At 44.0% G+C, this 25,807-nt stretch overlaps 4 protein-coding genes across 7 annotated transcripts in view; 3 read left to right on the forward strand and 1 right to left on the reverse strand.

The window, feature by feature from the left end:
- GPN3 (GPN-loop GTPase 3) overlaps nucleotides 1-12,438 on the forward strand; it is a 66,869-nt gene extending 54,431 nt beyond the window's left edge. Inside the window, exons 2-9 of one of the 2 annotated variants that reach the window (XM_071763730.1) lie at nucleotides 8,615-8,676; nucleotides 8,756-8,864; nucleotides 8,957-9,124; nucleotides 9,720-9,844; nucleotides 10,236-10,351; nucleotides 10,991-11,087; nucleotides 11,704-11,832; nucleotides 12,044-12,438. In XM_071763730.1, the coding sequence (XP_071619831.1) occupies nucleotides 8,629-8,676; nucleotides 8,756-8,864; nucleotides 8,957-9,124; nucleotides 9,720-9,844; nucleotides 10,236-10,351; nucleotides 10,991-11,087; nucleotides 11,704-11,832; nucleotides 12,044-12,106 (855 nt within the window). In that variant the 5' untranslated portion in view covers nucleotides 8,615-8,628 and the 3' untranslated portion in view covers nucleotides 12,107-12,438. Of the gene's footprint in view, nucleotides 1-8,614; nucleotides 8,677-8,755; nucleotides 8,865-8,956; nucleotides 9,125-9,719; nucleotides 9,845-10,235; nucleotides 10,352-10,990; nucleotides 11,088-11,703; nucleotides 11,833-12,043 lie in introns of those variants that run through there. The other variant, XM_071763731.1, reaches the window with a different exon arrangement.
- Nucleotides 705-8,404, reverse strand: DENR (density regulated re-initiation and release factor). Its single transcript, XM_071763733.1, has 8 exons — nucleotides 8,397-8,404; nucleotides 6,569-6,683; nucleotides 5,600-5,619; nucleotides 5,242-5,326; nucleotides 4,551-4,634; nucleotides 2,943-3,059; nucleotides 1,840-1,979; nucleotides 705-1,005 (listed from the first exon to the last, which is right to left on the reverse strand). The coding sequence occupies exons 2-8, from the start codon at nucleotides 6,672-6,674 to the stop codon at nucleotides 961-963; spliced, it is 597 nt and encodes a 198-aa protein (XP_071619834.1). The 5' UTR covers nucleotides 6,675-6,683; nucleotides 8,397-8,404; the 3' UTR covers nucleotides 705-960.
- A 415-nt stretch (nucleotides 12,439-12,853) lies between the features above and the next one.
- On the forward strand, nucleotides 12,854-17,951 carry ARPC3 (actin related protein 2/3 complex subunit 3). Its single transcript, XM_071763045.1, has 7 exons — nucleotides 12,854-13,007; nucleotides 13,991-14,090; nucleotides 15,131-15,207; nucleotides 15,488-15,556; nucleotides 15,835-15,961; nucleotides 16,521-16,615; nucleotides 17,435-17,951. The coding sequence occupies exons 1-7, from the start codon at nucleotides 12,864-12,866 to the stop codon at nucleotides 17,495-17,497; spliced, it is 675 nt and encodes a 224-aa protein (XP_071619146.1). The 5' UTR covers nucleotides 12,854-12,863; the 3' UTR covers nucleotides 17,498-17,951.
- A 948-nt stretch (nucleotides 17,952-18,899) lies between these two features.
- ANAPC7 (anaphase promoting complex subunit 7) lies at nucleotides 18,900-25,166 on the forward strand. 3 transcript variants are annotated; one of them, XM_071763569.1, is made up of 11 exons: nucleotides 18,900-19,118; nucleotides 19,601-19,787; nucleotides 20,120-20,239; nucleotides 20,471-20,582; nucleotides 20,816-20,969; nucleotides 21,087-21,229; nucleotides 21,457-21,574; nucleotides 21,957-22,153; nucleotides 23,017-23,241; nucleotides 23,602-23,752; nucleotides 24,586-25,166. In XM_071763569.1, exons 1-11 carry the CDS (start codon nucleotides 19,018-19,020, stop codon nucleotides 24,773-24,775), a joined length of 1,698 nt encoding a protein of 565 aa, XP_071619670.1. In that variant the 5' UTR covers nucleotides 18,900-19,017; the 3' UTR covers nucleotides 24,776-25,166. The 3 variants fall into 3 exon arrangements, with proteins under 3 accessions (XP_071619670.1, XP_071619672.1, XP_071619671.1); XM_071763571.1 differs by lacking the exon at nucleotides 24,586-25,166 and having other exon boundaries at nucleotides 23,586-23,723; XM_071763570.1 differs by lacking the exon at nucleotides 18,900-19,118 and having other exon boundaries at nucleotides 19,601-19,689.
- The last annotated feature ends 641 nt before the right edge of the window (nucleotides 25,167-25,807 follow it).

A 25,807-nucleotide genomic window follows, 5' to 3' on the forward strand; every position in this document is an offset into this window, starting at 1 on the left:
TTTATCAACAAAAATCAGAAAAAAAAAAAAAGATTTTACCATTGATGGACAGGGTGTAGGATGTGTCACTCCCTTGGGTTTGGCTGTGATAGGAGAACATCATTCTAGGACTCTGCTGCCAGGGAGCAGTTGTTATTAAATGATGCAGTGAAATGCAAAGCCCCAGAGGGATGTGGGGGCTGCAGGGAGGGAGGAGCAGAGGTGCACAGGGCACCCACCTCACCTCCTGCAGCAGTGATCTCTGAAAAACTGAGTCACTCACACCTCTCTTGAATGGGAAGTGGCAGAACACCACTGAAATGGCCTCACCCAGAGGACAGGCAGAGGTAGGAATTATGAAAATCTGCCCAACTTTTCAGACATTCACACATCCCTCTGTCTCCACTCAGCAGAATTGCCAGGAACCTACAGTGATCACCTTAATCCAACTGCCTAAGTATGTTGGGATTCATTTCCTTTAACTGTTAACAAACCTTTAAAAAGTTTGTCCCATTCTAATTTCTCTGATTTTATGCAGATTAACAAGAGGTATGAGTTTTACAAGAGGTTTACCTGAGATTAACAAGAGGTATCAGTTACATGCCTTTTTTGCTTAAGTTCAGCAGAAAGGACAGCAGATCAGAAGTTTTAATAACTTACATTATTATTTTCCTGTAAGGTTAAGAGTAAAGTAGCTGTAAAGCAAACAAACCATATTCAGTGAGGAACAGTAATTTTATTTATTAAATCTACTTCATGCGTCAGCATGACAGAACCCCAATTTTACTTTGGCAAATATCACAAAAAAAAAAAAAAAACCAACAAACAAACCCAAAACAAAACCAAGCAGCTATACAGGACAGTGAGAATGCCAAGGATACAGGCTCTCCACAGTGTGACTGCAGAGCAAATGGACTTAGATGCCTCACTTTGGCTACATTATTTATAACCATATAATTACATACAGGTAGACTTTCACTATCACTTCTTGACTTCTCCAAGATCTTCAATGCTATCATCATCCACCTACAAAAGGAAAAAAAAGCCCAAAACAGAGCATATTAAGTACCATTTTCTTCTTACATATCTCACTGTACAGGTAACACAGCCCCTCTGAGGCTCTCTTGCTGGAAATTCTACACGTGACCTGTGCCTACAGGACAAGCTCGAGGGGGCTCTGAATCCAGCCAGGCCTGGGGTTATTTCTGAAATAAATAGAAATTTCAGAAATTTCTATTTCTGAAATAGAAATTTCCTGATTTATAGGAAATCAGGAAATAGCAGAACAAGGGAGAGTTAAAGAAAGTGCCTGTGATTACAGCAGTGCCACCAAAACTCTCAACCCTTCCAGGCCAACCCAAAATTAGCTCATCTCTTCTTCTGATGCAGAAATGATTTTGTATCTAATTGGTGTCTTTGTTGGTGGTGGTGGTTGTTTGTTTTGTCGTTTTCGACTGGTTTTGTTTTTTTCATGTTTTGTTTTGGTTTAATTTAACAATATTTACAGATATTTTAAAAATAGGGTAGCAATGTAAGAATATTTGGGCATTCACCCTTAACAGTCCCAAAGAAGCCCCAGTTATGTGACAGCTGGACTCAACTCCAACATTCCTTCCTCACTGTAGTATCCACAGCAGCAGCACCACACATCTGGGGAGTTACTGTTTCTCAGACAATGGAAACAACACCTGACTTCAAGTTTAAGCTCTCCTTAACCTGGTCATTCAGTGGCAGGAATGTAGTAACTGCTCCTTTATTTTTGTACAACAATTTGTGCTGCTGAAGATGAAACCCCTTTTGGGAAGTCACTGAGAAGTCACAGGCTACTGTGAAAAAACAGATAGAATAAGGGTTCATTACCTCAGGCCACTTCTCCTGGATTACATCAATGATGTCATCTGTGAAATCCCCCTGAATGATGATTTCATCTTCTCCCGTTACTGAGGCACCGCAGGAAAATTTCTGAGCAAAAAACCTTTGTGCTTCCTTAAGATCAATTTCTGTCAGGGGGAAAGCAGACAGGTAAAGTACAATCCTTTCATACAAGTGTCTTGTCAGGTTTAAAATCCAAATCTTGGTTTAACTGTTGGAAAACTAGTGGCAGCAAAGCTTTAACTGTCATTTTCCATTGAAAGCAAAAACCTGTTGTTTACCTACAAAAAACCTGACTCTACAAATCTAGGAAACTCTTCAAGGCCAAAATTGCTGAGTGTCCTCTACACATTCTGCTCACACAGGGCTGTGCTACACCAGGGGAGCATGTGCAGATCTGATGAGAAAGCCCTTCCAGTTCTGAGTAACTTCCACAGTTACAGAACAACTTTTTCCACAGAAGGTTTCAGTGTGTTCCTTTCAGAACCAGGTCCTGACAATTTCTGAGACTTCCAGCACAAAGATCCAGTTCAGATCAAGCTGGAGCATTTCACTGATCCCATAAGAGAACTGCTGATACTCTCATGCAGGGAATATGCAACAGATTTTGTTAATATAGCCAGGTTTAAAACCTTTTTAAGAGAATTTCTCAGCAATGTGTGAAGTAGGTACAACAGCACTGTGAGTGTACTTGGTGATGATTTGACTGCCATACTAGAAAGGCACTTAAAGCTCTTTAATCAGTCTCAAGAATGGGTAAAATTAATTGTCATATTTACAGGTTTGATGGAAATAAATGTTTATAACTGAAGACAACAGACTGCTCTGTTGTAGTAGTCCAACATGTGGACTGCTACGGGAAGCCTTGTTTCAAAAAAAAAAAATATTTGTCTGCAAGCAACATGGAAATAAGGACTTAAATAATTGATCACTGAGGGAAGGAAGTGCACCTTTGGCACATTCTGGGACTGCTAAAAGCACCTTGGGACTTTCACCTCACACAAATGGAAGCAGATCTGCCAATGGAATACACGCAGAGGAAACATCACAAGGTTAAAGGCAAGCACACCTAAAAACATAACAAAACTCACCAAATGTTGCAAGGCCACATACTCTTGTGACATATTTTTTCTTTGCTCTAGGAATTTTAGCTATTGTAACTTTCTGTGGTACAGTCTTCTTTTTCTGTTTTATCTGACCTCTGCCACCTTTGAAAGAGTAGAAAGTTTAATAATCAGTTAAATGATGTCACAGCTAATCAAGGAAAAACAGCATCATTGACTGCTAAACTTGATTTAGCACCATCTTCCTTCTGCCTGTTTCTGAGCCAACCTGAGGGAAGGCTTCATGTCCCAGGCATTAATTAGTCTGAATAAAGCATGGAAAAAATACATTCCACTCATTAGGATTCTTCAAGTCAGATTAGGATCTCAGCTAACTTTGTGTACAGTCATCAAGTTACTCCAGGGTAACCAGTTTCATGTTCTCCAGCCTTCTCAGCATGAAAACCTGAAGAATTGATGACAAGCAAACTAAGTCCTTGTAACTGGTTCTTTTGCCAACATGTGACACTTTGAAGTCTACATTCCTATAAATTGCCATCTGATAATTTAAGGCAGCAAATTTCAGTCTTAAATTTTCTTCCATAAATTTCTGCAGTGCCTTAGCAAGCTTTTTCTGGTTTTCCCTCACCCTCTCTCTTTTGGTCAATATTTTATTATCATACTTAACCCCACACCTAAAGTTTTCAAGAAAATTTAGATTCTAGAAAATATTCTAAACCCTATTATTCTAGAACCAAAACCTAACCATATTACCCCATACAAGACATGAGTGTTGAAAGAAAACATCCTGAAGTCTCTGGGAGAAACATCCAAGGTACAGAACATAAATCACTGTTGTCACTATGCAGTCTAAACTGGTTATCAAGACACAAAAATAAAAGATCTATAGTGACATGTGGCTTAAAAGCTGAACCTTACTGGACTATTAACCATCATTTCTGAGCCACTGCAGACACAACTGCAAATGTGTATTAACAACCCCAGCATTCTGACTAAGTGGAAAGTATGTTAAGTAATTAAAAAGCCCTCCAAGGATAGAAGATAAAAGTGTTTTTTAATTCTTTCATTTATTTTGTATCTTCCCAAGCTGGTTTCTGAAAACTGTTTTTCAGTAGTATTGCTGGGAAGAGACATGGCTGTTACTGGAGATGTAGGTGACAGTGCTCAGAGCACAAAACCAAATCCTGTTATGTGAATATTGAGGAGGGGTGAAAGGAAAAGAGGGAAAAGCAGTGTCATGAGGCACCAGCAGAGGAGAGCTGTCTGTTCTGCTCTGTAAGCAACCTATAAACTGCTGTTAAACAGGGAAGAAAGAAGTATTCTGGGAGGCCTGCCAGCTGACTTCAGGTTTAGAAAAATGACTGCCTGAGTAAGTGCAATAGCAGGGACAGGAACAGTGAGGCATGGGGTGCAGGTCACCTTCCACTTGCTGTTACCCTGTTCTCTCCTCAGCAGGGATCACCCACCAGCTCTGCTGCCACTGGAGAAAGATACTGAGTATCTTTTGTGCACAGTAAAAACACAGCTATCAACCAGAATACAAGGAACTCAGACCACAGTCCAGACATGCAGGTAGGAAAGGAATGTCCCAAACTGCTCATAAATCACTTCTACAATCAACTATTTAGACCTTGCCTCTCTTTTGCTTCTTCTTCTCTTCTTCTTCTCCTGCATTTCCTTGGCCTTCTCCAACCCCAGCTTCCTGTTTTGGTGAATTTTCTTATGTGCATCAGAAAGGAGCAAGGAGAAGGAGGAGAATAAAATTAGTGGTCAGAAAACTACAGCCTTACAGGAACAGGAAGGTGCAGCAACATTTTGCTAAGGCCATGAACTCTTTGCTTAAGTGCAGCATCCCATGGCTGACACGTGTTCCATCTTCATTACAATGTTTATGCAAATGAGACTTCAGAAAAGCCTTTGCTTAAAGACACAGTTACCACTCACATCATTTCCACAGAGAGAGAAATCAGTGATAGTGTTAATACTGAAACCACAAATGCAAAGTCCCCCACTATTAATGACATTTCCTCCAGCCACCCACAGCAGACTGGACAGACACAAAATTCAATAAAACTGACTTTGACCAGAAACAAGTGCATGGGTGAGTGGTTCCAGCAGTAACCTTAAAAAAGCTCAAGCATTATTACTGAAACTAAGCACTGTTTATTCAGTGTTTACTGACATTATCAAACATTTTCCCAGCAGCCAAAAGCACAGTAAGCTCCCTAAGAAAATTATTACATTTCATAGTTGATACAGAGGAAAAGAGAACTGGACAAACTGAAGGACTTCTGATTATATCTTAGAAATCAGAGAAGATTCTTACCTACTGTAAGTTTTGCAAACTCATCTGGAAAATTCTTTTCTAACCACTGTCTGCATTTAGTCACATCAGGCATGTATTCACAGTACTAGAGGAAAAAGGTCAGTAAATGTTGTTAGCAGAGTAACTACAAAATAGAGCACAAAACCACCAAAATATACTTGCTGCTCAGCTCAGCCCCTCAGATGACTGAACATGAAATCCATAATACTGCTTAAAAAACCTCCTGTCACCCTGAAGATGACAGTGGCTGAAGCACAGAATTGCCACAAGAAAATCCAGAAAAGATGAGAAAGAATAATTGTAGTCAGTGATCATAGGACAGAAAGAAGAAACTTGGACAACAAAAAAATAAACTCACCTCTGTTGGCAATGAACAGACTGGAGACAGGGAAAAGAAAAAAAAAAAAAAGAGTAAATTATAATAAGTTTTCCTCATACAGCCTTAGCATTAAATTCAAGATGGTATTTTAAAGTTAGGAATGACTTTTTACTGCATAGCTTTGGGTTATAACCAGGCATCAATTAAAAAAGATAACTTTATTGATAGCACTCCAGCTCTTTTTATTTTTCTCTCATTAGTCATTTGCTCACACACTTTGCCTTGGGGTAAAACTGTCACAGGCAGAACAACCAGTCAAGGAAGGGAATACCCACAGATTTGGGAAAAGCTACAGAAAAATCTAATTAGAGTATCAGAAGATATATCTCATAAACAGAGCTGCCAAGGTCCAGAAGAAACCCAAACCACTCGTTCAGGTTTCATGCACAACAGGGCATGAAAATCCTAATCCCCTGCAACTGTATTAAAACCAGAGCAAAATCCCATCCCTATCTAAACCACACCCACCCAGATTATTTTCTTCCCTTTAACTCTCATCCACTACAGCATTCTCCACGTCCAACCACAAACATAATGAGTACAGAATCATTCTAAGCAGTACAATGATCACTTTCATGACTTCTAACTTTATTTCTTTGTGTCACACTAATGCTCAGAGGCCTTTTCTGTGCTCAAGGCTCCACTGGCTTTTTGCAGGAAGGTTTTTCTGCTCACAATCTGAGCACCACTCCCACTAACTCAGCTTTTCCACACAAAACTGTTTGTACCTCCCCCTCAGAGATGGAAGAGGGATTGCACCAAAACTGCTTTGGATAAAACCCACAGGACGAGCTATTTCAGAAAGATCAAAAAGGTCAAGCTGTCCAGGCCCAAACATCTCAACAAAAGCTGACCAAAAGAAAAAACTTGGCTTTTCTCATTCTTTCTGCTAGAAAAGAAATAAAGAGCACATTTTAAGAATGGGATAAGTGCCCCCTCAGCACTTGCCTCCACAGTAGAGAACCCGAAGAGGATAGTCAGCATCTGACCTGGCACCACTCCTCACATCTCCTCTGCAGTCAGGGACCACGGGCTCAGCTACATCCGTGGCCATGTCCCAAGCCTGGAGGTCACAGAAACAAATAATCAGGACCTAAATTCTGGGTTGAAGTTATTCACATCTTTCCCAACTCAACAAGAACCCCAGAGACTGGTGAATCCCAGAGGAAAGAGGTACAGTTGTACAGAAAGCAGGAGGGAATAGAGAGGGAAAAATAGGAGTTGATGAATAATGAAAAAAAATATGAGAAAAATGTGCAAGTAGTGAATTTTAGGATGCAAAGGGGGGGAACCAAGCCAGATCAGCAGTGTGTGTACCAGTGGGGTCACTGGGGGACTGTGGGGAGGCACTGGGTAGGAGCAAAGAAAAGGGATCATTTAAATCCCACACCGACCCTGGGACACTGGTACAAAAAACCCAAACAAACCACTACAAAACAAGCCATCCAATCTCAACCCATTAACATAATTAATAACGATTTATAGTCTGCATTTTCAGGCTAAGGGCTTAGAAAATAGGAGGCAAGAGGGAAGGTGCTCGCAGTGGACAGCGAGTCCCTCCAGGACCGTGGGAGAAGGCAGGATGAGCCAGGATGGTGCCTGGGAACTGAGGGACAGGAGGGCGCCGGGGAAGGTGCCGGTACCGGTACCTCCGGAGGGGACGGCGCCAGGTACTGAGGGGGGAGGATGCTGAGGTACAAGTGGAGACGGGGGTGAGGGAGAAATGGGCAGAACCTTGGTACCGGTGACAGGGAAGTGTGAGTGAGTGAGGGTGTGAGTGAGTGAGGGTGTGTGTGAGTGAGGGTGTGTGTGAGTGAGGGTGTGAGTGAGTGAGGGTGTGAGTGAGTGAGGGTGTGTGTGAGTGAGGGTGTGAGTGAGTGAGGGTGTGTGTAAGTGAGGGTGTGTGTGAGTGAGGGTGTGTGTGAGTGAGGGTGTGTGTGAGTGAGGGTGTGAGTGAGTGAGGGTGTGAGTGAGTGAGGGTGTGTGTGAGTGAGGGTGTGTGTGAGTGAGGGTGTGTGTGAGTGAGGGTGTGTGTGAGTGAGGGTGTGAGTGAGTGAGGGTGTGAGTGAGTGAGGGTGTGAGTGAGTGAGGGTGTGTGTGAGTGAGGGTGTGTGTGAGTGAGGGTGTCAGTGAGTGAGTGAGTGAGGGTGTGTGTGAGTGAGGGTGTGTGTGAGTGAGGGTGTGTGTGAGTGAGGGTGTGAGTGAGTGAGGGTGTGTGTGAGTGAGGGTGTGTGTGAGTGAGGGTGTGAGTGAGTGAGGGTGTGAGTGAGTGAGGGTGTGTGTGAGTGAGGGTGTGTGTGAGTGAGGGTGTGAGTGAGTGAGGGTGTGTGTGAGTGAGGGTGTGAGTGAGTGAGGGTGTGTGTGAGTGAGGGTGTGTGTGAGTGAGGGTGTGAGTGAGTGAGGGTGTGTGTGAGTGAGGGTGTGTGTGAGTGAGGGTGTGAGTGAGTGAGGGTGTGAGTGAGGGTGTGTGTGAGTGAGGGTGTGTGTGAGTGAGGGTGTCAGTGAGTGAGGGTGTCAGTGAGTGAGGGTGGGAGGGTGGGTGTGAGTGAGGGTGTGAGTGAGGGTGTGTGTGAGTGAGGGTGTCGGAGCGGAGGGAAGGACCCGAGAGCCGGGACAGGCCCGCTGGGACGGGGAGGGGCGGCAGCGGCGTTACCCGGGAGCTCCCTCAGTCCCCGGAGCTCCCCCAGCCCGCGGAGCTCCCCCAGTCCCCGCCGTTACCCCAGGGGTCCCCCAGCCCGCGCCGTTACCCCGGAGCTCTCTCAGCCCGCGCCGTTACCCGGGAGGTCCCTCAGTCCCCGGAGCTCCCTCAGCCCGCGGCGGCGGCTCCGTCTCCAGACCCCGCACGGGCCGCACGTGCGCCCGCCCCAGCGCCGCCGCCGCCGTCTCGCGAGAGCCGTGATCGCCTCCGGGGAGCGTCCGGCGTGACGGGGGGCGGGGTTTGACCCCGCCGGTGCTCCGTACTGCTACGGGGCGCTGGAGCGGACAAAGTTTTTACCTTCCCCGCCGCCATGCCCCGGTACGCACAGCTGGTGATGGGCCCGGCGGGCAGCGGGAAGGTGAGGCGGGGGCTGAGCGAGCGGTGGTGGTGTGTGAGAGCGTGTGTGAGGTCGGTAACGGCGTTCGTGTGCCTTGCAGAGCACGTACTGCTCCACCATGGTGCAGCACTGCGAGGCGCTGGGCCGCGCCGTGCAGGTGGTGAACCTGGACCCGGCGGCGGAGCTGTTCAGCTACCCGGTGATGGCGGGTGAGCGGCGGGAGGGGGGGAACGGAAAGGAAAGGGAGGTCCCGGTGGTGAGCAAAGGGATGGGGAGAGGCTGGTGGGTGTTGTTGTTTCAGATATCCGTGAGCTGATCGAAGTGGATGACGTGATGGAAGACGAATCCTTGAGGTTCGGTCCCAACGGGGGGTTGGTGTTCTGCATGGAATATTTCGCCAATAATTTCAGCTGGTTGGAGGAGAGCCTCGGGCACGTAGAGGATGACTACATCTTGTTTGATTGCCCAGGTAACCCAGCGTCAGGGGGTCGGATCATCCTTCACACGCCACGTACACTTTGCAGTCCTTTTTTAATTTTTTTCCCTGCTGGTCGCTATCATCCGCACGTTTTTTGTTGTTATTAACAGCTGTCAGAGGTGGTTTTGAATGTTTGGGAAGTGACCACGGCCCCAGGGGCAGCCTGGGTAACACTGCTGCTTGGTAGCATCATGTGGTGTGGAGACACCATGGCAACTGCTAATTAGCACTAACTGGAGGTCAAGGGAGGGCAAAACCCACTTTATTTCTTTGCTGCTTCACCCAAATAGATAATTAAAAAGAAATTCTTTAATTTGAGGGTGGTGAGACACTGGGACAGGTTGCCCCAGGAAGTGTCTCAGGTCAGGTTGGATGGGGCTTGGAGCACCCTGGGCTGGTGGGAGGTGTCCCTGCCCATGCAGGGGGGTTGGGACTGGATGAGCTTTAAGTTCCCTTTCAATACAGAGTTTTCTGGGAAGAAAGGATGGTGTCTCCCATCAGCTTTTATTTACATTTAGTGCAACACCTGCTTCTGGGTAACTGAGAACTGTCCCTGTGAGCTTCCCACTAATGCCACGTGTCCTAGGTCAGATTGAACTCTACACTCATCTCCCTGTGATGAAGCAGCTGGTGGAGCAGCTCCAGCAGTGGGAATTCCGTGTCTGTGGAGTTTTCCTTGTGGATTCTCAGTTCATGGTGGAATCTTTCAAGGTATCCGTGTGGTATTTGTTGTAAAAGTTGAGTCTGATGAAGGATGAGATGGGTTTGTGTAGCCCAGGGGAAGGAGAGTGGAGCTGGGGGAGGTCTGATGGGTGTCTGTCAGCTGCAGCAAAGGAAAATTCCAATTGGAATTAAAGTAAAGGAAAGGAAAACTGCAGAGAGCAGTCAGACTGGGCTGGGGACACTGGAGAAAAGCTGGGAGATAAGATTTGAGGCTCTGGAAATCAGAGAAGATGGGAGGCTCTGTACCTTCCTCTTCCAACAGAGAGAAGGACTCCCCACTCATGTCCATATGTTCTCCAGATGTGGTCTGTGGGAGTGTCCTGCACGTTTGTTTTGGGTTTTTCTGTACTTAACAACATCATTTTTCATATTTCTTAAGTTTATCTCTGGAATTCTGGCAGCACTCAGTGCAATGATATCTTTAGAGATCCCACAGATTAACATCATGACCAAAATGGATTTGCTGAGCAAGAAAGCCAAGAAGGAAATAGAAAAGTAAGTTCCAAAAAATGACCTGCTCTGTACTGTAGTGTCTTGAGGTGAATATCACTCAAAAGTCAGCCTGATGTCTCCCACAATTAAAACATCATCTTCAAATGGGTAGAGAGGGATTTGTTTGATATCAGACTTAGTTTTTAATAGGATTCTTACAATTTAGGCAGAGTCAAGAGGCTATCTCCATGTTTTTATGGATCTTTATCTTATACTTCAACAACTGGAATCATCCTGAATCACATTCCAGGGTCCTCTTCTTCAAAACCCAAACCAGGGTGGATCCTGTCAGGTTTTTGATACTGAACATACTGAATCTCTTACATGACTCAGGACTTCTACATTTGTGCTAAAATGACAAAATTAAAGTTTTTCCCTGGGGTCTTCCTCAAAGCCTTCTTGAGTAGCCAAGTCTATCAGAAAAAATACTTCAGTTGTTTCCAGTAGCAATCATAATTTTTAAATTTTGATTTAAAAATTGAAAATCAAAGCTCTCTAAAATTTTAAGCTCTCCTGATACAAAGTTAGTTAATTCAGCTCACCCAGTGATGGATGGTTGTGGTAGCTTTATAAAAGCACAGTGACTCATTTGCTCTTTCCCAAGGATTCTGCCAGTGTTAATGATGACTTTGTTTCTCCCAGGTACTTAGATCCAGATATGTATTCTATGATTGAAGATTCTACAAATATGTTAAAAAGCAAAATGTTTAAGAAGCTGACTAAATCTATATGTGGATTGGTAGGTAGATTGCTTTTTTTAACCCTTTAACTCAGGCCTGAATTTATGAGCCATACTGTATGGCTGCTGACTTCATTGCTGTTACAGATATTGTTTGTATTTATTATTATAATTGTATTATTATATTTTATTATTTATTATATTATTTATTATTTATTATATTATTATATATTATTATTATAATTGTATTTATTATTATAATTCTCCTCCCCTCACCCCAAATCTGTGTATTTACCTGTTACAAACCCAGGATCTTAAAGATTCTCAGGCACTTCAGCATTTTACTTTTTCCCTCTTTTAACTGGGGTTTGACTTTTTTCAGATTAGTGTAAGATTCTTGATGCTTTTGCTGTGAATTCTCTTCCATGAGCAGGTTTGGAAAAGAGCTTTACCTACTGTGTAGAACTCAAGGCTGCTGATGGGTGTTCTGAGTAGGGAATTGCCACGGGCTTGCAGCCTGGCTTTCAGTGCTGTGTTAGTTCAGACAAAAGTGTGGTTGAAGAGGAAGCTTTTGGGAAAAATGTGAAAAAATGTGAAAGTTGTGAAAAACTGAAATGAAAATGTGAAAACTGACTTACTGCATTTTCTTCCTAACATGCCTGGATCCTTCCTGCAGATTGATGACTACAGCATGGTTCGGTTTCTGCCTTTTGACCGTTCTGATGAGGAAAGTGTGAACATAGTTCTGCAGCACATTGACTTCACCATCCAGTATGGAGAAGACCTGGAATTTAAAGAACCAAAGGTGAGGCACTTCCTGATGATGAAAAATGGAAAAGGATTCTTATAATTTAAGTTGTCATATAAATATTTTCTTTAAAATAAATTGTCGTCCTGGTGTGGCTCAACAGGAGCCATGCTGGGGATTGTTCCTCTTGTGCTTTCTAAAATAAAGTGTCAATTAATTCCCACTAGGGAAAAGTCAAGTTTTACCTTTTTTGGTTTGTTTTTGGCAGGAATGTGACGAAGATAAATCTGCTTTTGTGGATGAATACTTCCAAGATCATGTGGATGAGTAAAAGCCAAATGTTCGAAACGGGAAGGAAAATGCTTTGTATTAAAAATAAAAAGGAAAAAAAAAAAAAGAAAAAAGGAAAAAGGAAAAAAAAAAATCCACACAAACCTACTGGATGTTTTACGTGTAAGATAACTAAAATTTATAATGAGAAGTGATCTATATGACCTCAACACTATTTAATAAAACATTTTATACTCTTACCTGTGTGTGTTATAAAATCCATAGGCTTGCAATAGTACATAGACAAGTTCCCTACATACAGATACATTTCATCCAAGCATAGGAAAACTCGGGAAAAAATAGAATAATTTGCACAAGAGACAAAGCCCAATACGAGTATGTTGTAATAAATACCTATTGCATGGGATCTCTAAAATGGGAACAAAGGAAAACTGGGAAAGCATGTCCCTTAAAATACAGCATCCTTCCACGGGCAACGTCCTTGCCCCCATGCGGGGCTTCCTTACACTCGGTGAGAGCAAACAGTGCCCCGGAGAGCTGTGAACACCCAGGAGAGCAAACCGGCTGCGAGGGAAGCATCCCACTGACCCTCCTGCGGCCAGGAGCCTCTGCCAGACAAGAAACAAGGTGTCTGGAAAAGAAAAGGGTGGCATGGAGGCACCAAGGAGGTCCGGCCGTAGCAAAGCCAGAGAGATGTGTGTGGGAAAACTCCATGGAGAGTGAAAGAGTAAGCAGGTCCCTGTCCGAGCCTGCTCCCTTCTCGGAGCGGTGCCTGCCGGGGCGGTGCAGGGCGCAGGATGCGGCTCCGCTTCCCCTCCTCGCACCGCCTCTGCTGCCTCATTTCCTGCAGCGCCGGCGGAGGGGGAAGGTTCGCTGCCAGCGCTTCTCTGCTCCCCTCCTGCCCGGCCCCGCCGAGCCGCCTCCTGCCCTTCGAGATGCCGGTGAGGGGGCTTCGCGCCCGGTGCTTGCCCCGTCCCCGGGGTGGGGAGAGGGGACCCGGAGGGCTCGGGGCGGCGGGACCGGGCCGGTCCCACCCTGGCCCGGGGATGAGCGACTCGGCTGCCGGGGTCTGGCCGTGGGCAGCTGCGCTGGGGGGGAAAAAAGGGGCTACAGCTGCGGAGAGCTCTGCAGAAAGCAGGGGGTTGCTGAGGATGGGGGGCGAGGCTGCTGCAAGGCCGGCGCCCTCCTCTTCCTCTTCCTCTTCCTGCCCGAGATCCACCCTGCCGGGAGGGAGGGTGCTAAAAGCTGTGATTTGCTCTGGTTTTATTCACACACCTTCCTCTGGTTGCAATAAACTGTTTTTCTGCTCGGGATTGCCTAAACCCCCCCAAAACCGAGGAGGTGAAGGAGGTGAAGGCTTCCCAGGGAGAACGTTTGGAAAATGCCTAAAACTGAACTCATCAGTTGTTAAAGATCAGTCTCCCTGGAAGAATCTGTCCTACAGAAAGGTTGGGGGGGGGGGTTTCCACCTAAACCCCTTTTAGAGCACACAGAAAGGTCTTTTTTTTGAGTGTGTGGGTATGTGGTAAGTCTGGCTTTATTATAACATATATAAAAAAAAATATATATATAATAGTTTTTCTACTCCCAACTAAGTTTCAACTAGCCATGCCATACCCCATACTGAGGAGAGCACTGTGCAGGGTGGGGTTAGGCAGCCCCCAGCCCTACCAGTGTCACCCTGTGTCCCACCACTGCCCCCACCAGTGGTGCTGCTGGTGATGCTTCTGTGTCCTCCTTTGGGGTGGCACTGGGAGCCAGGGCAGTGGGGAGAGAACTGGGGCTGTTTGTGAAAGGAAAAAGTGCTGGGAGCATTGCTAACAAAGATTCTGACTCCTGTTTGAGGAAGATGGGGGGGAAAGGGCTCAGACAGGGAAATGTCTGTGCTCAGTGTCATTAATAACCAGCCTGCCCCTGTCTGCAGGCTTACCACTCCACTTTAATGGACTCGGACACCAAGCTAATTGGGAACATGGCACTGTTACCCATCAGAAGCCAGTTCAAAGGCCCAGCACCCCGGGAAAGTAAGTTTTGTAATAAATCTCTGCAAACCTGCCTGTCCATAGCTCAGCATCACCTCACAGCTTGCTCCAGGCCAGCCCTAGGCAGGAGTGAGGAGAGGGGTCAAGGTTGGAAATGGAGTGCTTTGCAGTTTGCAGAGGAAGAAGAAATTAGTTTCAAAGTCTTTTCTAATACTTCAGCAAATAGTAGAAAATTATAAGGCACAGATGAACGTGCTCCAGCTAAAGCAGTTGTTTCAGTAATTAAAGCTTTGGGTTACTCTTCTCATGCTCCCTCTGCTCTTCAGTGGGTTTTGGGGAGGATGTGGTGATGGGGACCTTCTGGAAGTGGGGGTTTAGCTACAGAGAACTTGTGCCTTGGCTCAGTGGCTGAAGACACCCGGGGGCTCTGAAGGAGGAGGACAGGCAGAATTTTAGGGTGGGGGGCATGAGAAATGGAAATTAAGTTACAGGCATCCCAAAGAGCTCCAGACAGATTCTCCTGCAGCACTTCCCAGGCATGTTATCCCCTGGCATGTTATCTTAGCAGTTCAGCTTGAGAAAGGAAATGTGAAGGAAATGTTTCTGGGTTTAGGCACTGTTGGATGGCTGCAGAAGTCAGTTTGCTGCTATGTGTCCTGGTCCCCTGCTCTCTTTTTTAAGAGGATAATGAAATATGTGATAGTGTTGCTGTGCTTCCTCCAAAAACATTTTTAAAGTGTTCTGAGAAGACTCTTACACTGATAAAACTCATTACTCAGCCAGCAGAAAAGTGAGGAACTGCTCAACCTTTGCCTTTTGTGAAGTGAGAAACCACAGTGGGAGGAGAATAAGAGAGTTCAAGTTCCTGCTGAGAGTAGGAAGCTTAAGTATCCTGGGCTGAGCTCACCAGTGTTTCACATGGCACCAGCTGCTTTCTCTTACATAGTGCTGTCTTCTGCTTCTTGTAAACACCAAGGGTTTGCTTTGGTAATAATCCTTATTTAGGTATTTCAGTGAGTAAAAGCTATGACCAAATGTCATATATTGGTGCCCTGTTTAACTCTGTATTTCTTTTTTGTCAGCAAAGGACATGGATATTATAGATGAAGCCATCTACTACTTCAAAGCTAATGTTTTCTTCAAAAATTATGAAATTAAGGTAATTTTTTTAGATACTCTGCAAGCAGTAGTTCTTTAGAGGGTTGGTGCTGTGACTGTGAATTTCTTTTCACTTAAGTAATTCTAGATAATGAAACTTCCCCTTCCTCTCACTTAATTTTTAAAGTTGGGTAAATGTTATGAAGTGCACATCCCTCTTTCACGGGGAAACTGTAGACCAGAAGGGCTTGAACTCATTCCTGTTTATAATTTTCACCAGTTCCATAAAGCCTCCCTTAATCTAAGAGGGGCTGGGCTCTGAGCTTGCTCTTGTTTTGCAGAATGAGGCTGACAGAACACTGATCTACATCACCCTCTACATTTCTGAGTGCTTGAAAAAGCTGCAAAAGGTAAGAAAAGTGAATTTCTGTGGAAGGAAACCTTTTTCTCCTGGGGATTATACTCATGAAAGGTTTTGCAGATAATTTCCTTCTAGTGGCACAATCCTGGTCACCTCAGTCCCAGCTGTCAAAGCCACAGAGACTCCAAGGCTGTGGATCTCCAAAGAGATGCTGTGTTGCTGTTCTTGATGTGTTTTATGTGATCCAGATTGCTAAAATATTTGGGTTTAATGCTCCATCAACTTTTGTTTGCAGCTCTTAATCCTTTGTTTTCTTGGTTCTTCCAGTGCAACTCCAAAGGCCAAGGAGAGAAGGAAATGTACACACTAGGAATCACCAACTTCCCAATCCCTGGGGAGCCTGGCTTTCCTCTCAATGCCATTTATGCCAAACCTGCCAACAAGCAGGAGGAAGGTAAGGAGAATCCAGGACCTCTGAAGGCTGCCTTATGCTCAGACTTTTACCAGCTGCATTTTTGAGACTTCAACTGGAAAAACTGCTGTTAAAACTCCATCTCCTCCATGTGCAGTTCTGTCTTCTGAGCTGGATTTTCTGACCTCAGAGACCCAGTGACTCCCCTGGATCCTCAGATCCAACAGAACAAATTAGTGGGGGTCCCAGTCTGCCTTTGGCATCAATTTAATCACTAACCACTAGAGCAGAGCCCAAGGCAACTGCTGCACTTGCAGAACAGGAAGCCCACAAAAATGAGCAAAGATAAATGAGAGAATAAAACAGTCAGGATGATCCTTTTTAGTAGCACAGATATCATAAAAATCCCAAGTGTGGTTGTGATTTGAGCAAACCAACTCATCTGGCCCGCGAGGAGCTCTGCAGATGTGAAAACTCACACTTGGTGCTTTAAGCAGTGCTTAAAACTCTGCCTTTAGGTGCTGGTAAATTGATGCTTCCCTGTCAGATCCCATTAGCCTTGGTGCTGCCTCAGTTTCCCCTGGTTTTCCCTGTGTTTCAGAGGTGATGAGGGCCTACCTGCAGCAGCTGCGGCAGGAAACCGGTCTGCGCCTTTGTGACAAAGTGTTTGATCCTCAGAGTGACAAACCCAGCAAGGTGAGGGCTCAGCACTTTTGGGCTTCCTTGCCCAAAAACGTGTGGAAATGAAAATGCTGGGCTGAGGGGTCAGGTGGGGGGAGCTTTGGTGCAAGCTTCTTGGTGGTTTTACAAGGCTGGGGAAAGAGCAGGCTGGAAGTTCTCAATAAATTTAATCTGTAATGGGGTAAGACAGGAAATGCCCATTTGGGTGAGTTCAGAATGCAGGGCAGGAAAAAGTGAGGTCTGGTTCAGCTCTGTGGTGTCTGGTTCAGCTGTGTTGCACAGCTGCTCTTGGCTAGGTTTGCAAATGGAAATGCACAGGCAGGAGAGGTGCTGTTTATCCTCCTGAGCAGTTCTGATCTGAGCTTTTTTGAAGTAAACCATTTCACCTCATATCCAGATGAAAAAAAACAAAAAAAGCTAATCAATCAATGCATGAATTACCTCCTGGCTGTTCAGATGTTTCATGTGCAAGTGTGACTGGTTAATGTGGAAATTACCTCGTTTCAAAGGCATAGCTTTCTGATCTAGATAGCTTTCTGATACATCCCTTATTTATAATTACATTTTAATATATTAGAATAAGCACTAAAAATAATAAAAATAAGAGAAAGTAGAATGTTCTGCTCTAATTCAGAGTCCTACATTATAAATTCATTTTATCCATTCTTGTCATCTAAATTCCAGTAGAAACCCATGGAAAAACGTATATACCAAACTGGGGCATTAACATTTGATTTTTCTTTTTTTTTGGTTAGAGGTTGAATACTTTGAACTCCCTCTTTTGTTTATCACAAGGAAATTGCATATTTTCTGACATTGTTCTTTCTTCTGCAGTGGTGGATCTGCTTTGTGAAGAGACAGTTCATGAACAAGAGTCTGTCAGGTCCTGGGCAGTGAAGAGGCAAAGCAGCAACAACATTAAGCAGCAGTTCCACAGCAAGGTGTTTAAAGTATTTTGCCTTTGTTTTGGATACATTTTGTAACAAGGAAGAATTAAGTGCTTATGAAGAAAAAAAAAGGATGGAAAAAAACCCCAACAACCCACCAACCAGTAAATAAGGGATAGAGGGAGGGAAAACAAAATTGTGTAAGAAAATATTATTAAGCTGGTGCTTAATAAGTGATTTCTGATTTCAGGTGCAGGCTGCTTTATTACCAGTGGCTACAGCTGGCATTTGAAACTGGGCTTGTATTTAAGAAAGGGGTGTGCCAGGGGGGCAAGGGGAGCTGTGTAATTGCTCTACTGGATAGTCTTGGTATTCTATGTCTGCAGAAAACAGTACCTCTCACACTGTGTTGTCCAGTGCAGTGATTTTTACCTTGTTTTCAATAAACTTAGCTTGTAATTAAAGTGTTAACTACTCTTACGTTTCGTGGATAGCCTTCAAAGAAATCAGAGAGGTGTTTTTTTTTGTGAAAAGACCATCATTGTGTAACGGTAAGCAGTAGGAAGGGACTCATTACCACTGAAAAATGGGGATTAGTGCAGGGGCAGCAGCATACCTGGCTTTTAGCAGGCTTGTCTTTGCAGAACAATTCTCCACCGAGGTAAAAACACCTTCAAAGAGCAGCACAGGCAGGTTAACATCCAGCTGGGTGAAGCTGCCTTGCTGAGGGAAGCTTCAGCCCAACACAACCATCACACAGCGCTGGCAGAAATTGTGTTTGGGTCAGTCAGGTGGCTTCTTGAACACGTTCAACTTTGGTTTATTCCACTCAAGTCCCTTTCCTCCGTGGCAATTCTTGGTTTCTCTAGAGAGCTCTGTCCCTGACACACAGCAGAGACTGGGTGTTCAAATTTAAAGCTCCAACCGGCTGGGTTTGTAGCAATCCTAATAGAAGGGCAGCTATGTTTTGCATTATTTTTCTAATAAGCAAAGGGGGAAGGGGGGGGGGGGGAAAGAGTTTACAGTTCAGCTTTCCTTTCAGTCAGTGCCTTGTAGTTGGCGGTGGCTCTAGCCAGGCGTTTCCCCTGGTTGTGTCTCAGAAGAAACCGAGGTTTTCAAAGTCCTTTCTCCTCAGATGCTTATTTTTGTAGGCAAGAGCTTCGTTATTTCCCAGACCTCTGTCCCATTTAGCTGCCCCAACCACCAGACGATAAAACCTGAGGTGAAAGGTGGCCACACTCAAGAGCTACGCTGACACAGAAGGTGCATCTCCCTCATAAAACGACACGGAGCCGAAAAGGGACGCCTTTAAAGCAGCATAAAAAGCCGATACCTCCCCCGGCGCAAACTCCGCTCCCTCACCTCCTCACAACCCCCTTCCCGCCTCACGACTGCGCCTGCGCGGAGCTGCTCCGGGCTGCCCAACGCGCGCCTGCAGGCGGAGGCGGCCGAGGTCCCCTGGGTGGCGCCATTTTGGAGTGCGGGCGGGCGGTACCGGTACCGGTGACTCGGTCCGTGGCCTCCGTCAGCATGAGCGTGGTGGAACATGTCCGGGAGATGGCGTCCGCCGGGCTCCACTCCAACGTGCGGCTCCTCAGCGGGCTCCTCCTGACGATGAGCGGCAATAACCCGTGAGTGGCCCCTCCCGGTGGCGCCGGGGCTGAGGGAAAGGCCGGGGGCTGGGGGGTGGCTGCTGGGCAGGGAAGCAGCCGGGATGGCTGCCCCCGGCCCAGCCCGGGGTTCATGTGTGGATCTCTTCTCCCCGTCTTTTCCACGTAAAAAGTGCTTTAATGGGCCTGGAGAAGGTTTGGGTTGTTATGGGGAGGATGGGGGGCTGCTCCGCTAAGGGAAGCGGCTGCCAAACAGCTGCCCAAGGTGTTATTGCTCTTGAGGTGTCAGGAATGGCTGTTCGGTTTGTTTGTGTATAGATAAAATAAATGGGCAAGATAATGTGTGAGGAGATAGGGGGGGTTTCTCAGGGGTCGTTCCAATGTAGGAAAGCAGCAGCGAGAGAGGAAAGGTGAAGCCAGACAACCCAAAGCTCCAAACGTTTCTGGGTCTGTAAGGATCTGCAGTCAGGTGATGTCAGCTTTGCTGTTTGTGTTTCTTCTAGGGAATTGTTTTCACCATCCCAGAAATACCAGCTCCTTGTATACCATGCAGACTCTCTCTTCCATGATAAAGAATACAGAAATGCTGTGAGTAAGTACACGATGGCCTTGCAGCAGAAAAAAGCCTTAAGTAAAACTTCAAAAGTAAGACCTTCCACTGGGAACACAGCTTCAACCCCCCAGAGCCAGGTATTTGAATTAATGTTGCTGAGTCAGTGTTGCAGCATTAGATTGTGGATTTATTGTGTCAAATAAACTTGATATTTAAGGTTAATTGGTTTTGCAAATGCCACAGTGGAGTCTTCTCATGCAAAACTTTAATATGGTCTTGAACATGAGACTTTGTTTTTGTGTATGTAGTTCATGCTTTTAATTTGGAGATGGGAGCAATATGAGCTGGCAATAGGTTGCATTGTTAACTTTCTTGTACTTTCAATATAAGTATTTGATGAGAAAACCTTATTTAATTTTTTTACCTGACTAAACCAGCATTATACTTAAATCTTTCTTTTTTATTTCAGTGTTTGCCATCAGAAATCGAAGTGAAATATAAAATGGCTGAATGTTATACAATGCTGAAGCAAGATAAAGATGCCATTGCTATTCTAGATGGGATTCCTTCCAGACAGAGGACTCCAAAGGTTGGTTCTGGCAGGTTTTTGTTACATGTCCTTGGTCAATGTATCTTGAATCTATAAGCCAGCATCTGGTCAAAAAAAAGCACAGCCAAGAGGGGTGATGTCTTTTGGTCTTGGTATTTGCTTTTGTACTAGGTAGATGTTCTTTGGAAACACTTCCTTGTCTTTATGTCATCTCAGTGAGGATTTCTCCTGTCTCCTGCTGGACTCCCCCAGTGTTTCTCTTGCTTGCAGATCAATATGATGTTGGCAAATCTGTACAAGAAAGCAGGCCAGGAACGCTCATCTGTGACCAGCTACAAAGAGGTCCTGAGGCAGTGCCCTTTAGCACTTGATGCCATCCTGGGTAGGGATCTGCACCCTGTTAGTATTTCAGTATTAAACACATGGTAAAATTATTGTGCTTGGGATTGGGTAACTTGCATTATTCTTGCATGTAGGATGTGATGCCTGAATTATGTAAAAAAAACCTGCGTGTTTGTGCTTGCCAAGGGTTGGAGTTTCTGGTCTTCAGACAATTAATGCCCATTAAAAGCAATTTCCAGTGGCTGAGGTTGCTGTGTGTGCTGTTGTGAACAGGTTTGCTCTCACTGTCAGTGAAAGGTGCAGAGGTGGCCTCCATGACAATCAACATCATCCAGAGTATTCCCAACTTGGATTGGCTTTCCGTGTGGATCAAGGCATATGCTTTTGTGCATACTGGAGATAACACAAGAGCAATAAATACCATTTGGTAAGAGTTGAAAGAGCTTCATGAAATTAAATAATACGTTCATGTTTGTATACAATTAAATTTAAAATGGTATTATATAAATAGATGGGGTTTTTTGTTCTTTTTTTTCTCTTAAAGCTCTTTAGAGAAAAAGTCATTGCTGAGGGATAATGTGGACTTACTGGGGAGCTTAGCAGACCTGTACTTCAGAGCTGGAGATAATAAAAACTCAATTCTAAAATTTGAACAAGCACAAATGCTGGATCCTTACCTAATAAAGGGTGAGTAAATCCTAGAGGAAAGTTTATGTAGTGTTAACAATCTGATGAGTAACATTAGAGTAGCAGCTACACGCACTCAAGCACTCAGTGGTAACTGGTATATTATACAGTTCAGAAGCTGTCTCGAGCAGTTTGTAGTAGTTGCACAGTTTAAAGGAGATGTTTGAGGTTTTGTTTTTTTCTTGTTGTGAATGAACTTTGTGTTTCCTGAAACATTTTAATTTTAGGAATGGATGTGTATGGTTATTTATTGGCACGGGAAGGTCGGCTGGAGGACGTGGAGAACTTGGGCTGCCGTCTCTTCAATATTTCTGATCAGCATGCAGAACCCTGGGTGGTGTCTGGGTGAGTTGTTTTCTGCACTTTCTTACCTCAACTCTTTACTTTTTCCACATGTGGTGGATTACAGTGGATTCAGCTTTTTTGTTTAGAAGGTTTTTCTGTCTTGTCTGTTCTGTTCCTGGGGAAACTTAAATGACCTATTGATAACTATTTTGGTTGTTTTCTGTATATTTAAATCTACTAAAGCTACCACAGCTGTGCAGTAACAAATATATAAAGAGCTGTACCAATATTCACACTGCTTTTTTTTTAAACTCCTGAAGAGTTGTTTTTTTTTCCCTGAACATCCATCCTTAACTTCAAATGAAGAAGGTCAGCAGTTGCCTGCGATTTTTTTTTTTTTTCTCTTTCTGTACATGTTTACAATCCTTCTTGTCTTTCACAGGTGTCATAGTTTCTACAGTAAACGATACTCTCGTGCCTTATATTTAGGAGCCAAAGCTATCCAGCTTAACAGCAACAGTGTTCAGGCTCTCCTGCTGAAAGGAGCTGCTCTGAGGAACATGGGCAGGGTGCAGGAAGCCATCATCCACTTCCGTGAAGCCATACGCCTTGCACCCTGCAGGCTGGATTGCTATGAAGGTGAGGGAAGGGAAAGGAAAGGGAAAGGGAAGGGAAGAGGGAAGGGAAGGGAAGAGAGAAGAGGGAAGGGAAGGGAAGAGGGAAGAGGCAAGGGAAGAGGGAAGAGGCAAGGGAAGAGGGAAGAGGCAAGGGAAGAGGGAAGAGGCAAGGGAAGAGGGAAGAGGCAAGGGAAGAGGGAAGAGGCAAGGGAAGAGGGAAGAGGCAAGGGAAGAGGGAAGAGGCAAGGGAAGAGAGAAGGGAAGGGGAGAGAAGCTGCTCACATGTGGTGTTGGTGAGATGGTGATGGTTAAGCAAAGGAATGGTCAAGAAGTCATTTCTCCTGCTGATTTATTAATAAATAAATTCTTGCTAACTCAAAAACCTATAAAGCTTAGGCAGAAGCCAGAATAGAGAACGCATGGATTTATGAGAGTGATTTTCAAACAGGTTTTTTTTTTTGGTTGGTTTTGGTTTTTTTTGTGGTTTTGTTTTCTTTAATCTGGCTATAAACAGGTGTTTTGAGCAGATCACTTTTGGGTGAAGACAACTGTAGCTCTACTGGGAGCTTTGTTTTCTCATATTGATTTAAATCTTGTTGATCTCAGTGGCAACTTCAAGTGAAGAGGCCAGTGAGTATTAATATCTCAGTACTGTAATTGGACAGAAATCTTATATTAGGTGTATTGAATCCTAGGCTTTTTTTTAGTGCCTGCCCATAAATAAAAGCATTGAAAGCAATTCTCTGTAGAGTGGGTATGTTAAAATACAAAGTCACTTTTTTCAACTGCAATTTGTATTTGCCTATTGGAGTGCAAGTTGTTTGGAACCAGAGTGTCTGCAGCACTAACTGAGGTGCTGAAACGTTTTCCCTTTTCTGTCACCAGGTCTCATTGAATGTTACTTAGCATCCAACAGCATCCGTGAAGCTATGGTCATGGCAAACAATGTTTATAAAACTCTGGGAGCAAACGCACAGACGCTCACTCTGTTAGCAACAGTGTGTCTTGAAGACCCAGTCACCCAGGAAAAAGCAAAAACATTACTGGACAAAGCACTAACACAAAGACCTGATTACATTAAGGCCGTGGTAAAGAAAGCAGAACTTCTTAGTAAGTTCCATTTTATTTTCCCTATATTGACTTGCTTAAAGCAAACTGTTTTACATGAAAACTCTTTTACATGAAAGAGTGCTCTGCAGCCTCCTTGCTGTGAAGAATTATCAATTCTAGCCTGAAGGAAAAACCAAATGAATTAATTACATCTAACAGCTAAAACAATTGCAAACAAAACGTTTTGACTTCAAAGTATATGTGACTGTGAGTGTGGCAGTTACTGCAACTAAAACCATTGTTTAGAGTTAATCTTGCAAAAAGTGAAATCCTGTGTTGCCATGACTCTTTGTTCACTCTCTGACTTTTTATAGATGTATCTAAACTATTAATTGAAACTGTAGCTTTGTGTATAAACAGGTAGAGAACAGAAGTATGAAGATGGGATTGCTTTGCTGAGGAATGCCCTGGCTAATCAGAGTGACTGTGTCCTGCACCGAATCCTGGGAGACTTCCTTGTAGCTGTCAATGAGTACCAGGAAGCAATGGACCAGTACAGTATTGCCCTGAGGTGAGGCAGAGACTTGGGGCTTGCAGGGGGTTTAGAAGAACCAATAATCAACTTGACTAAGAAAAAAAATAAGCCACTAATTGATTAGGATGTGCACAAGAGGCAGCTTTAGGACATTCTCCCTTAAAACAAACAAAAGCCTCCAAATGACATCCTGTTCATGACTTAGCTGGTCATAAGGCTTTGAGCTGAGGTGTGCAAAGTTTAGGGACTGCTCTATTGCCAGGTACGTGATTCCCTGATTAGCAAAAGGATAAAGGCATAGATTTATTGATATTAATTACTATCTAGTCAGGCACCATAAGATCCATTCCTTTAGACTAGAAAATGCTGTATAAAAATGAACAGTTGAGTAAACTTTATTGGTGTGATTAAGACAACCTGTTATTTTATTGGATTGTTTAGATTTCAGCTAGTTAAATTTACCTTAAATCTAGCACATCATGTCCACTAATAAGCTTCATATCTTAAATTGGTCAGCTGTTTTCTGCTGGAATATATTTAGCCATAATAATTTAAATTTTTAGTGCTCTCATGTTACTTTGTAATTGGTATTTTCTGGAAGAGTTGACTAAGTTTTCTAGAAGAGTGTGATGTTTAGATAAGTGCATTCCTGGGGATCAAAATTGTTTAATAAAAAGATTTACTACTCAGTGTTGCAGTCAGCCTGAGGTGAAGTTGGATCATCTGCTAAATTGACCTTTGATGCTGTTAAACAGGAAGTGCAGACAATGAGAGGAGTTGGGTGTTGTGTTTTGTTTTGTCACAATCACATCACGAATACAGAGAAAAGATATTCTAGGACAATGCTTTCTTTGTCTTTCTTCCTTCAGTTTGGATCCAAACGATCAGAAGTCACTAGAAGGAATGCAGAAAATGGAAAAAGAGGAAAGTCCAACAGATGCAACCCAGGAAGAAGACGTGGATGATATGGAGGGAAGTGGAGAAGAGGGGGACTTGGAAGGCAGTGACAGTGAAGCAGCTCAGTGGGCAGATCAGGAGCAGTGGTTTGGCATGCAGTGACAGCCTCTGGCACTGCTGCTTGGTTTGGCACTTGAACATACCACTGGGGCCATTCTGTGAAGAACAGAAATATGATTTTTGCAGTAACAAAAGACATTCTTGGTTTTTTTTTTTTCTTCTGCTTTTTTAAAAAAAGAATAAACTAGGAAACCATTTAAAGTTCTGTGCATCTCACAAGATTCTTGATGCTTATTTATCAAGTGTAAGGGACTAACGACTGGAGGCCATTTTCAGCTTTATAGTTTCAAAAAATTCCTGCTACAAGTAAAAGCATTAAAGCCTGCAGTGTGTAATAAGCTTGTTTATGATGAAAACAATGTCCAAATCCTGTCCAAGACTACGTGTTCTTGGTCGATCTGTAAATACAGTGGTTTGTACTCCTTTGTGGAAAGATCTTACTCTTGTTTGTACACTACCATTTGGGCTCACACTCCAGTTGGAGTCTGGAGGGGTTGCTTGGGTGTGGCTGGAAGCAGCACTTCCCTCTTGCTCTTTGTTGAATTAATTTGACTTTTTATAAGGTTGTCAAGCCTTATAAATTTTATATGTGCTGTAAAGGAGAAGTTTGGTGTGCTCGGCAGCTTTGTTGTACAAGACACTGCTGCAGCTGACTCATTTCTGTGTGTACAGGGTTGAGCCAGTGCTGGAGAATTACAGTCATTTCCTCAGTCCTTACTAAAGCCTGTAATCACTTAAAAGTCTGTACATGAACATTTATTTTTAAATGCAGTTTAATTTTGTTTCAGTTTGTTACTAAAAGCCTCCTCAGTGGTTACCCAAAGCACTTCACATTCTGTATACAGTGCTGACATTTAAAATTATATAAAAAGGAATTCATTATATGAAAAGGAATTCATTCCCCTTCACTTGCATTGCTGCAGGAATGTTGAGTTATGCAAACACACACATTGTCTTGTTCCTGCCATGTTTATGTACTCTCTGGGTTTGTCAGGGAATAACTGAATTCCTTTTTTTTTTTTTCTCCTCACCTTTTGAGGCAAAGTTGTGTTGCTTCACCTCCAGCTTCCCAGC

This window comes from Heliangelus exortis, chromosome 19, assembly GCF_036169615.1.
Source record: "Heliangelus exortis chromosome 19, bHelExo1.hap1, whole genome shotgun sequence".
Classification (NCBI taxonomy): Eukaryota; Metazoa; Chordata; class Aves; order Apodiformes; family Trochilidae; genus Heliangelus; species Heliangelus exortis.

Coding starts and splice junctions, on each gene's coding strand:
- ANAPC7 (XM_071763569.1), top strand. CDS start 19,018: ATGAGCGTGGTGGAACATGTCCGGGAGATGGCGTCCGCCGGGCTCCAC. Junction 21,230..21,456: donor GGATCCTTACCTAATAAAGG/GTGAGTAAATCC, acceptor TTTTAATTTTAG/GAATGGATGTGTATGGTTAT. Junction 21,575..21,956: donor GAACCCTGGGTGGTGTCTGG/GTGAGTTGTTTT, acceptor TGTCTTTCACAG/GTGTCATAGTTTCTACAGTA.
- ARPC3 (XM_071763045.1), top strand. CDS start 12,864: ATGCGGCTCCGCTTCCCCTCCTCGCACCGCCTCTGCTGCCTCATTTCC. Junction 13,008..13,990: donor TCCTGCCCTTCGAGATGCCG/GTGAGGGGGCTT, acceptor CCCTGTCTGCAG/GCTTACCACTCCACTTTAAT. Junction 15,962..16,520: donor TGCCAACAAGCAGGAGGAAG/GTAAGGAGAATC, acceptor CCTGTGTTTCAG/AGGTGATGAGGGCCTACCTG.
- DENR (XM_071763733.1), bottom strand. CDS start 6,674: ATGGCCACGGATGTAGCTGAGCCCGTGGTCCCTGACTGCAGAGGAGAT. Junction 5,327..5,599: donor TCTGTTCATTGCCAACAGAG/GTGAGTTTATTT, acceptor TTTTTCCTCTAG/TACTGTGAATACATGCCTGA. Junction 1,980..2,942: donor ATGTGGCCTTGCAACATTTG/GTGAGTTTTGTT, acceptor TCCCCCTGACAG/AAATTGATCTTAAGGAAGCA.